Here is a 12,047-nt window from a genome sequence, read left to right on the forward strand (position 1 = left end):
TGACGAACTTCAATTATGTGGAGACTCTCTGACTGTTCCCTTAGCACAGAGAAGGTTAAGGGGAGATTTAATAGAGATGTTCAAAATCATGAAGGGTTTTGATAGAGTAAATAAGGAGAAATTTTCTTCCAGTGACAGGAGTCAGAACCAGAGGATGTGGATTTAAGATCTTTGGGAATGGGGTACAATGAGAGGAAATTAATTTACACAGCAAGTTGCTGTGATCTGGAATGCGTTGCCTGAAAGGGTGATGGAAGCAGGAAATTAAATAAATACTTGAAATTGAAGAATTTTCAGGCTAAGGGGAAAATGCAGGAGGTTTGGGACTACTTGGATAGCTCTTTTAAAGAATCGGCACAGGCATGATGGGCTGAATGGCATCTTGCTGAATGGTTCTATGAAAGTCTAATCACTAATATGGTGAAACCATCAAGGAGATTTGGACTGGTTATGTAAGCATATACACAGCTTAATAATAAATGTGTCCTGCAGAAATGGGAGAAATGAATATAACACAAGACTTTTGGGCCAGACGGGATGTAGGTTAGTGCTCTTAAAGAATTAGAGGAGGAAATAGATTGCCGTTTTTGCAGTGCTCCATAAATATTGAAGTAGTGTTTGACTAATGGAGCATGGCAAATATCCCAACATTTATAAAAGGAGCAAAGCAAAACCCTGGCAAGTACAAACTGCTTAAAATACACAGGGAGCAACATACTTCAGATCACTAAACGAGATATAGCAAGTAACAGCTAAAGAGCAGGGGTAGCATAGGGAGTAATGAGAAATGCTGGGTCATGTCTTAAACTTACCGAAATTCTTTGAGGAGGTAACTAAGCTACTGAAGGAGGATAATCTGGTAGAGGTAGCTTACTTGGATTTTCAAAAGGCCTTGCGTACAGATAGCAGGAGAGGCTTAAGCACCATGAAACTGATGTCAAATTTATTGGATTGAGATCTGGTTTAACCAGGGAAGGAAAAAGCTAGAGACGAATGGAAAATGCTGTTCCTGGAACAATATTTATCAGTAACAGCATTGGAACATGGGGAGGTCATTCAGTTCCTCAATCCTGTTCCACCGTTCAGTTACCAGGACACCGGGGGAGGGGGGTAACTCCCCTGCTCTTCTTCAAAATAGTATCATGGGGTCTTTTATATCCACCTGCAAATGGGCAGACATGGCCTCAGTTTAACATTCCATCTAAAAGAAGCCACCTGCAACAGTGTAGCACTTCCTCAGTATGGCACTGGGGTGTTGATTTTTGTGCTTGAACCCACAACCTTCTGACTCAGAAATACAGGTGCTACCCACAGGGCCAGCGCTTTGGTTATTGCTGTAGAAATGAAAAGGTGCCGTATAAGAGGCAGTTCTTGTTTGTTTATTCACACCAAATTTACAAAACAGCTGGTAATTTTACAATTAAATATTTAGCAAATAGAAATTTGACGGGAGATTCAACTGAACAATTGATGAGCGTTATGGCTCCAATATCCACATGTTTCACTGTGGTAAGATGAGCTTTCGTAGCCAGTTCTTACTCTGCATTAAAGGTAATATTGTAAGGTGTGGAGGTCTCGTGGCTTAGTGGTCAGTGTTCCTGCCTCTGAACTGGAAACTCCAGGATTAAGTCCCACTCCAGGGCTTGCTTACCATGGAAGGCGCATTCATGAGACATTTCAAACAAATTGATTACTAACCTTCCAAACCCTCCCCACTGTTCCTGTAAGGGAAAAAGTGTGTGTGAAGATATGAAGCAAACAAATATTAATTCTGGGTCAAAGCCTATTATAAATTAAGAGGTTAGTAATAATTAAAAGATTACACAATAGTGTAACAAATTTAGAAAGGATTCACTGTTTCTGGTAATAACAATTTACTTCAGTCATTGAGCTTATTGTGGGTGGTTTTGTATTCATATTGATGGGAAGATGAATTTTGTATACATTTTCTCAGGCCAGAACTCCTGATTGCTTATTTTCCCCTTGCAGAATTAAAATTCTTCCAGATCAGGCCTTGCAAATACTTACGCCAAATGAGACTGATGTGGGAGTCTACACTTGCACTGCTACGAATCCAATTGGCTTAGATTCCTTGTCCACCAAAGTTGCCATAACAGGTTTGCTACAATTATAATCAATCATATGTCTTAGTTTCCTGAAGTAATTGACAATTTTACCAGTTTATGCAGTGACAATTTGTCACTTTCTAATGGGGCATTAAAGCTTATTGGCAACGATTTCAGTTGTCAGGTCAATTGAACCAGGAGGGGAGTTGTAATCGAAGCATTAAACTACAGCTGATGAAATTCTAGAAACTACAACTGTTAATATAAGTGGTGCTATCTACATTAAATTCAATGTTTTGTTTGGAAAATGTAGTTCATCAATTGAAGTTTCCTCAATATTTAGTGATTACGTACCATAGCATCTGCTTTGTTTTCTGTAGGGAAGCCAGTAATTAGGGTGTCCAACCATGACTTGGTGAATTTTAATTCGACATCTGTCAGGGTGAATGTGGGAAGTGTTGTGAAAGCCAGGTTGAGAGCCAATATCACAATCACGTGCCAAGTCAATGGTAAGACTGTCTTTAAATTAATATATATTGTTGCAAATGATAATTAAACAAAGAATTATCTAGAAATGTTTAATGCATTTTAAAGTTTTAAGGGTAGAGCTTTCTCATGAACTGTACATTACAAGAAATTATCCCAGTGGATCCGATGAACCTGTTCACAGCTCTCTAGCTGAACAGTATTTTCACCAAACACTAAACTGACCGTGGCTTGCAGCTCAGTAAGATATTCCTTCTGGATGGTGGTTAAATAGTATTATAAAAATGGGCTAACATGTTTGTACTGAAGTTCTGAGATTTCTAGGGGAGAAAATTGCTGCAGTTGCTTTTTATATCAGAATTGCACTTGAATTAAGTTAAGCTTGTAGAAAAGTGAAGAAGTTACCCACACGAGTCTCAAACCAGGCTGAGTACAGAAGCTTTGAATGCGTACCCACTTTGTCTGAAGTATTCGCTTTTACTGAAGCTGTTAGAAAAACGCATTTTCAGCTGTGGCACTAAGAAGGGATTCTGCGAGCTGTCTTTGAGCAGTTTGCTTCCTACCCTTCAGTAAAGGAGCCCTTACGGTGATATTGACTGTGGGTGTGCTCATATACGTGCACTAAAGGAGGAAGAATAGGAGGGAGGTATTCAGGATAAGGAGAAGATCAGCTAGAGGAGTATCTTTCACCAGAGTCTATAGGTCATGATGCTGACTCCATGGTGTCTCAGAAAAGATCCATTTCAGGGACATTGGGTGGGATTTCCAGCCTTGCCCATGACAGGCATCATGGTGGCGGGAGCAAAAAATATCACGAGATCAGAAAAATAAGTTTACCACTGTCAATGGCGGCCTTGTTTCCCAACATGGCACATCGGGAACATCATTTTAGTAGGTTTGCATCTCATTATAAGGGCTGCTCACTGGAATCGTCCCCCATACTGGATCGAGAGGGCAGTCAGCGTCCAACCAGACCCACATGGTTCAGATCGGTGTATAAGCCACGTGCACCTGACGACCTGCACTTTGCTGATGACTTTGAGGTTCATTCACCTATCTTGCATCACACAGCACTCGCGGTAACCAGGCTTCACAGGCAGCACCACATCACTTTCAGGGGGGTGTCAGAGACAAGTCTCTACCTACCAGACCAGTGCTAAGGCGGGGGTGTGCTTTTAGTCTGCTGCAGGATAAGGGCTCCACTGGCAAAGGAGGGAAACTGGCCCGAGGCAAGGAAAGGGGCTGCAGGGCAAGGACTCCACTGCAGGGTAAGCGTGGGGAAGGTTTCACTCAGGCCTGTGACTGACGGGGGGGGCAGAGTGGGGAACATTGAGGAAGCAAGAATGAGGGGAGAGTCAGTTACAGAATGACATCAGCGACTTGGGGCCAAAATGGGAGGATCGCTGAGTGAAGAAGAGTTTCAATGTTCAGCTTGTAAAGACTGTCCTTGTCCAAATCCATGCAGGGGGAGGGCATGTCAGTCCAGTCTCAGTGAGCAGGGCATTGCCATAACATCATGCACATTGGTCTGGGGGGTTTCTGGCACCATACTAAGCAGTAGATGGCACACTCAGGGGAGGCATCTGCAGCCTTTAGATTCAGAAAAGGTATTGTGGGGGCATTCGAGGGCATCAGAAGGGGTGGGGGGGTATATGTCAGACTATGCAGGTGTCCTCAAAACGGGGAGGGGTAAGGTCCACACGGGGTACAGGCACACCTACCTCACCATGTTCCGGGATGACAAACGGATATCCACCACAATCATGATGGAGGAGGTGAGGGAATACAGGGGGGGAGGATTGCGAGGGAGGGAGGGAAACCTGAACATGAAGCTCCTTCCTGCGGGATGATGGGAGAGATTTCCACACGCACACAGAGAGGTTCCAAGCTGGCCTAGCAGTGAGAACCCAGCACCACCATCTTCCAACCTGCAGCGATGGTGCAGTACAACATTAAAATGTGGAGAAACTCTGCTGGTGAGGACTCTGAGGGCCGATTGGAGGGCAGCTGCAATGCACTGAGCTGAATATTATTTAAATGGAGAAAGACTGCAGAAAGCTGCAGCACAGAGGGATTTGTGGGTCCTTGTGCATGAATCACAAAAAGCTAACATACAAGTTCAGCAGGTAATAGGGAAGGCAAATGGAATGTTGGCCTTTATTTCAAAGGGAATGGAGTATAAAAATAGGGAAGTCTTGCTAAAACTATACAAGGCACTAGTTAGACCACACCTAGAATACAGTGAACAGTTTTGGTCCCCTTATCTAAGGAAAGATATACTGGCATTGGAGGCAGTCCAGAGAAGGTTCACTAGGTTGATCGCAGGTATGGAAGGATTTTCTTATGAGGAGAGGTTGAGTAGGTTGGGCCTGTACTCAGCGGAGTTTAGAAGAATGACAGGCGACCTTATTGAAACATATAAGATTCTTAGGGGGTTTGACAGGGTAGATGTTGAGAGGTTGTTTCTCTTTGTGGGAGGGTCTAGGAGAGGGCATAATCTCAGAGTAAGGAGTCGCCACTTAAAACAGAGATGAGGAGGAATTTCTTCTCTCAGAGGGTAGTGAATCTGTGGAATTCTTTACTGCAGAGGGCTGTAGAGGCTGGGTCATTAAGTATATTCAAGGCTGAGATAGACAGTAAGGGAATCAAGGGTTATGGGGAAAAGGCAGGAAAGTGGAGTTGAGGATTATCAGATCAGCCATGATCTCATTGAATGGTGGAGCAGACTCAATGGGCCGAATGGCCTACTTATGCTCCTACACCGTATGGTCTGGGGAAGCCGATTAAAGGGGCACCCAACTGAACTGTGCATTCCCCAATGAGGAGAGAGGCATGGCAGAGACATGTTAGGAGCCTTTCAATGACAATGCAGGGAATCAGGAAAGTGAAGCAATGATGCACTTCCATGCGAGACTAATCCTGTGAGACTAATCCTGCAGAGAGGCACTAATCGATCTCCTTGTTTTAACCCCTTGTTCATAGCGTGGAAATTCCCCAGATCGATAACAAACTCCATAGCAATTTGGCAAATAGACAGGCTCCAGAAGCCTGTTAGGATTGTGGTGCTGGATGGGTCACTGAAGAGGAGCATCAGACCCCCCTCAAATAATCTCATTTCCTGAATGAACAGTTACCCTCATTTTTATTCGAAAGAGTGTAGTATTAGAGTGCAATGAATGAGGGTCCCAGCACCTGGGCTGAAAGCAGCACATCCAAGCACCTGGCCAAAGCAATGTCATAGCAGTCGGCCATGTTGGGAGGGGCCCGCATCGGCCATCATTTCAGGGGTGATTAGTTTCCGACACAGGAACAAAGCCCGTGAACCCACATTCACTGATGAGCCATTGACAGAAAGAAGACCCTCGGAGACTAACGCTGACACTTGTCACTTCCTCACTGATACTGCAGAGAGGAGACCATCAGGAAGATGGAGGCTGGATTTATCACGACCTACATTGCCACTTACAGGCAGGAGAGAAGGAGGAGAAGATTGAGACAGAGGCACCTGGATTGCCAAAGGGAGGAGCAAGACCCTCAAGACCCAGGTGCAGCAGGGACCCCTCCAGATGCTGGGGATGAGACCCACAGACACATCGTGAGTAGGTGCCTCGCAAGAAGTGGTGTGTCTTATCTGCAGATGAGCGAGAGACAGTGTCACTGACACCTCCGCATGTCTGGGGATCTGGCAACTCACATTTGCCACGTTCTCCAGGAATTGGTGCCATGGGACTGGGAGGGCATCCATTGCCAATGGCTCTGAGAGTCACAGCCACTCTAAACCTCTATGCCAGTGGCTCTTTCCAGGGCTCCACTGGGGACCTCTGGGATCTTTCAAGAGTCGATGCACAAATGCATTCATGAGGTAACAGATGCCCTTTTTGCCAAAGCTCATAATTACATCAACTCCAACAGAGATCAAGCAAACCAGGACACCAGAGCACTGGGCTTTGCTGAGATTTACAGATTCCCACAGGGTGCCATCAACTGCACTCATGTGGCTATAAAATCTCCCTGATAACAGGCACTCCAATACAAAAACCGGAAAGGCTTTCACTTGCTCAATGGACAGCTGGTCTGTGACGATGAGAAACTGATCCTGCAGGTTTGCACCAGATACCCAGGAAACATCCATGACTCATACATCTTGAGCAGATCCCAGACATCTTCAAGGGACCACACAGGATCCAGGGCTGGCTCCTTGGTGACAAGGGGTGACAAGGCCCATGTAGCAGTCACAGAATCCTGCAAAGAGAAGGTATAACAAAGCTCATGGCACTAGCAGGACATTGGTGGAGCACACCATTGGGATCCTAAAGATGCAATTCCGATGTGCAGACAGATCTGGTGGAGCACTCCAGTACACTCCCCAGAGGGTCTCATGGGTCGTCGTCGTTTGCTGTGCGCTGCACAACCTGGTGCTGCAAAGTGGGGAGGACTTGCCAGATGACGAGATGGAGGAGCTGCTCATCTTCTTCGATGAGGAGGACCTTGAAGGGGATGAGGGCATTGAGTTGGAGGAAGCCGAGGCTCCAGGAGAAGAGGCCACAGCACAGGCCAACGAGGCAGGTGTGCACGTGAGGCCCTCGTAGCCACCAGATTCCATGAGGAGGGTGATGAGATGCAGTGAGTGACTTGGACAAGTGCCCTCCATCAATGGCCCACATGAACACCAGCGTTGCTATTCCTCTCATTTTGCTCATGCACTTCAAAATGAGAGTGAATAGTTACACATCAGGCACACATTGTCCTGATCCTATGAAGATGATGAAGCTCCAGCAGGGTATGTCCTTGCTGAGATGAGGTGTTAACTGGAGGAGGGAGTCCCAGCATCAGACATCAGAAGGTGCTGTCTCTTCAAGCATCTCTCCAGCATCCCATTCACAATGGCAGCCTAAAATAGCCAGGAGCTGTTCCACTGTCCTCAATGGGCTCATAGTTTTACGCCTTCAATCTGAGAAAGCACCTCAAGGAGATCCATCTCCAGCAATGGGACAACGCATTCTATGTAACGTCAACACTGTGACACTGATCAGTGACACTTGGCCAAGGCAGCCGGGGATGGGGCAGGTCTGCCTCTATTCTAGGATGACTCAATCCTCTGTGTCACTTTCTTCTCTATCACATTAACATCTGGCACTCTCAGTTAGGGATGTTGGCCTGCTTTTATCCTCACTTTACCATGCATGTGGATCACCTGAACATACAAACATATGACATAGGAGTAGAAGTAGGCCATTCGGCCCCTCAAGCCTGCTACGTCACTCAATAAGATTATGGCTGATCTGTTTGTGTTTTGAGGTCTACATTCCCATCTACCCCCGATAACCTTCGATTCCTTTGCCTAACAAGAGTCTACCTAACTCCACCTTGAAGATGACAATGTTCAAACACTTGCTTCCAGACATTGAGATGCTTCCTCTTTAAGACACACATTGTTCCCTCCTGCCCAGCCCTGGCCTTTGCGAACTCCAAAATTCTCAGACACCATGAGGTCCTCAAGGTGACGAGTCATTGCTAATAAAGAGCAGATTCAACTTCAGTACATCCTCACTCCTACCCCACTGCTCCCCTCAACATTGTCTAAAGTTATGATGTACACTTCCAGAGCTTGCTGAAAGGCTGTGCTGACTGCCAAACATCACCATTTTCAATTAGCATCACTTGTCTTGGCGAGTATTTAGGTGATGGGATGCATAGCGCTGCATCCCAGCATTGCAATGCCAGCCTTCTGGCTGCAAACAGACAATTACAGATGGAGAAACATTCAAGATTGTAGGATCGAGCACCAGGGCAAGAATGTGGCTGAAAGGGGCAGAGTTTCAGCACCTGGAGGTGGCAGGGTGCCCCACTTATTAGTGAGCTCAGCAGATGTACACTCAGAAAGTTGGAAATGAGGTTAGCAGACAGCAGCGCACCCAAGCACTGAGTACGGGCTCAGAGCATGAAAACTCTGCTGGATGACAGAGAGCACATGGAGTTCCAGGATATATGACCCTTCCACATGTGTAAACACGTCTCTCCTTATTCACCACACCTTCACCTTTCAAGAATGAAGATGAAAGAGGAGAACACCTCTGCCTCAATCTTACACAGTCAAGAATAAACAGGACATGACCCTGCAAAGCACGTGAACGAACACACTTAACTTTACGGTCGAGACATCACTGATGTTGAGAATAATTTGTAAAAGGGGGCACACACTGTGGTGCTATGGAAGCACACTACATAGAAGAGAGACCAATGATAGTGGCATCTGCAATAGGTAGGGGGAGGGACCATGAATGACAGCAACACAGCTCATCATAAAAAGCGGAGATGTGAAATAGCTGTGATTCTATTTACATGTAGTTACTGTTGTGCTCCTTAATGTTTTTAACTTTCCTAACCTTACTGCTACGTCTGGGTGCTTCCCTGACATCAGCAGCAGAGTTGTGACTGACCCCCTCACCTCCGGCCTGAGAGTGACTGACCCCCTCACCTCCAGCCTGAGAGTGACCAACCCCTCTCCCCGGACTCACTGGGAGTGACCGTCCCCCTCTCCCCCGGACGCACTGGGAGTGATTGTCCCCCTCTCCCCCGGACTCACTGGGAGTGACCGCCCTCTCCCCTGGACTCACAGGAAGTGACCGTCCCCCTCTCCCCGGACTCACTGGGAGTGACCGCCGAGCCCTCTCCCCCCGGGAATCACAGGGAATGACCGTCCCCCTCTCCCCCAGACTCACAGAGAGTGACCACCCCCCTCTCCCCCAGACTCACAGGGAGTGACCGTCGCCCTCTCCCCCGGACTCACAGGGAGTGACCGTCCCCCTCTCCCCCAGACTCTCAGGGAGTGACCGTCCCCCTCTCCCCCGGACTCACAGGGAGTGACCGCCCCTCTCCCCCGGACTCACAGGGAGTGACCGTCCCCCTCTCCCCCGGACTCACAGGGAGTGACCGCCCCCCTCTCCCCCAGACTCACTGGTAGTGACCGTCCCCCTTTCCCCCCGGACTTACTGGGAGTGACCGTCCCCCTCTCACCCAGACTCACAAGAAGTGACCGTCCCCTCTCCCCCAGACTCACAGGGAGTGACCGTCCCCCTCTCCCCCGGACGCACTGGGAGTGACCGTCCCCCTCTCCCCTGGACTCACTGGGAGTGACCGTCCCCCTCTCCCCCCGGACTCACTGGGAGTGACCGTCCCCCTCTCCCCCGGACGCACTGGGAGTGATCGTCCCCCTCTCCCCTGGACTCACTGGGAGTGACCGTCCCCCTCTCCCCCGGACTCACTGGGAGTGACCACCCCCCTCTCCCCCAGATTCACAGGGAGTGACCGTCCCCTCTCCCCCAGACTCACTGGGAGTCATCGTCCCCTTTCTGTGTATCTGGCCTAAGTTCCTGACCCTGAGCTGGTGATAGACACATTTGCAACAGCAGAAATCAGCACATTGGAAATTTAAACTTCCCGGGTAATTTCCACACATGTGAGTGCGACAGGGTCTCCGCAAGATCCTGACGTCCGTCTCCCAATTTGCATCCAATCAATGCAGCCATTTATCTCCCAGTATATGTCCAGTCTCTGATTGGCTGTTTGGAAAACATTAAAAAACCGTTCTGATTTTGGTAAAGACTCTGCTGCCCTCCTGGTGGAACCACCTGTGCATGGAAATGGGCATCGAATTTGAATTAACGGCCTGGATCTTCCTCAAAGCGGCAATCAACATCGAATTGCCACTCCGCTCGAACTTTTCCATGCCTGGACATTGCTCCACATTTCTTGCTGGGTCTCCTGAGCCCGGCTGCCCCCAGAATGCAGAATGCAGCGTCCATTGGAGAACTCCATTGCAGGGCTGTAGAGTCCAGGGAAGACAAGACACGTCCCGATTTACGGCACTAGCTGCCGTTTGGTAAATTCAAATCTCCAGTGTGAATGTCAATGAGTGAATGGGTAGGTGGGTTAAATAAGTGGGTTTGATGGCAGGTGGGTTGGGAGGGATAGTCGGGTCAGGGACTGGACAGGTTGGATCGTGAGGCAGGGCCATCAGGAGGTTCGTCAGGGGGGTCGGGGGGTAGTTACATATGAACAAGGGGCAGGAGTAGGCCATTCGGCCCCTTGAACCTGCTCTGCCATTCAATAAAGATCATAGATGATCTGATAGGAACCTGAAATCTGCATCCTGCCTACCCCCGATAACCTATCACCCCCTTGCTTACCAAGAATCTATCCACCTCTGCCTTAAAAATATTCAAAGACTCTGCTTCCACCACCTTTTCAGGAAGAGAGTTCCAAAGATTCACGACCCTCTGAGAGAAAAAAATGTTGTTTTAAATGAGGGATCAGTTCTGTTGTTACCCAGGAGTTAGCCTAGAATTTTTCTGTTTAGCATTTCTTGGGTAACTATTCAGGTGGGTCCCACAGTGCTGTCCGAAGTCTCCGACTGTAACTTAGAGTCGGAGACGTTTGCTGAGGGTCCCTGGGAGCAGGAGAAGTGCCCTTGATAAGTTCAAACTTCCCGGGTAATTCCCAAGGAGGTCAGTGCATCGGGACTTCCGCAGGGTCCTGACAGACATCTTGGATCGTACATCTGGATCCTGACAATCTGGAGACTGAAAGATCTGGGTCATTGTGGCACAAAATTGCATTTTAAACATATTCATCTGTTAATCATTTGCAAAATATCCCAGGGCAAAGAACTTTAGTATCCAGATTGTACTTTTGAAAGATGTTTTATGGATTAATTTTTAATTTATTGATATTATATCAGAAAGGTGTGTTTTTTTGTTACAGATTTCCTTTGGGAACAGTACATTGTTATATATGATACTGTGACATTCCTAGTTTAAGGGTGTGTTATCCATGGTGCAGAATGACAAGTTTGCCATGTAGTGTTATGGGCTGACTGGCGAGGTAGCCAAGTGGCTTATATGAGGAAAAGCGACCATTTTCATTTGCACTTGTCTACAGAGACATGAGCTAATGAGCTCTTGTAGTGCTGCCATAGCTGTATGAGTTACTAGGCTTGCACAAAGTCCATGTAATGTAGAAGGTATGAGGCATGAGTCATTCTCAAGCAGGCTTTGAAAAGTACATAATAAGGAAAAGTCTTGGGATGAACACAGTCGAGGAAACCAAAATGATATACAAATCAAGTGCTTAAATGTTATAATTTCAACAAATTGTGTGATGTATAGAACCATAGGCATTTACAGCCAGGAGGAGGACAGTCAGCCCATTATAACTGCTGGTTTCTTGCTAAGACAATCCAAAAGAAACCACTCCCTGAGTCACATTGACGTATTCTGTTACAGTGCTGCTTTGGGTTGGTGGATGGCACCTAATATCTAAACTGTAACTTCTTCCAAGCAATTGTCTTGTTGAAGGAGCTAGCTGCAGGGTTTCATTGTTGGGATAGGAATGGTCCTGCCCTTTTTTGGGTCTTGCACAGCAATGGTCCCTCATTATGTGAATCAGCCACATTGGGTCGTACCTAACTGGTGGTATCTACTTGCAGCTCTCTGC

At 47.2% G+C, this 12,047-nt stretch overlaps 1 protein-coding gene across 2 annotated transcripts in view; it reads left to right on the forward strand.

Annotated features, from left to right (window-relative positions):
• The window catches only part of LOC144668435 (ADAMTS-like protein 1), a 746,250-nt gene that overhangs the window by 704,166 nt on the left and 30,037 nt on the right, over window positions 1-12,047 (forward strand). For both annotated transcript variants that reach the window (XM_078530487.1, XM_078530496.1), the window contains 2 exons: window positions 1,990-2,117; window positions 2,447-2,575. In XM_078530487.1, coding sequence (XP_078386613.1) covers window positions 1,990-2,117; window positions 2,447-2,575 — 257 coding nt within the window. The remainder of the gene's footprint in view (window positions 1-1,989; window positions 2,118-2,446; window positions 2,576-12,047) is intronic.

Source organism: Cetorhinus maximus, chromosome 2 (assembly GCF_964194155.1).
Source record: "Cetorhinus maximus chromosome 2, sCetMax3.hap1.1, whole genome shotgun sequence".
Taxonomy (NCBI): domain Eukaryota; kingdom Metazoa; phylum Chordata; class Chondrichthyes; order Lamniformes; family Cetorhinidae; genus Cetorhinus; species Cetorhinus maximus.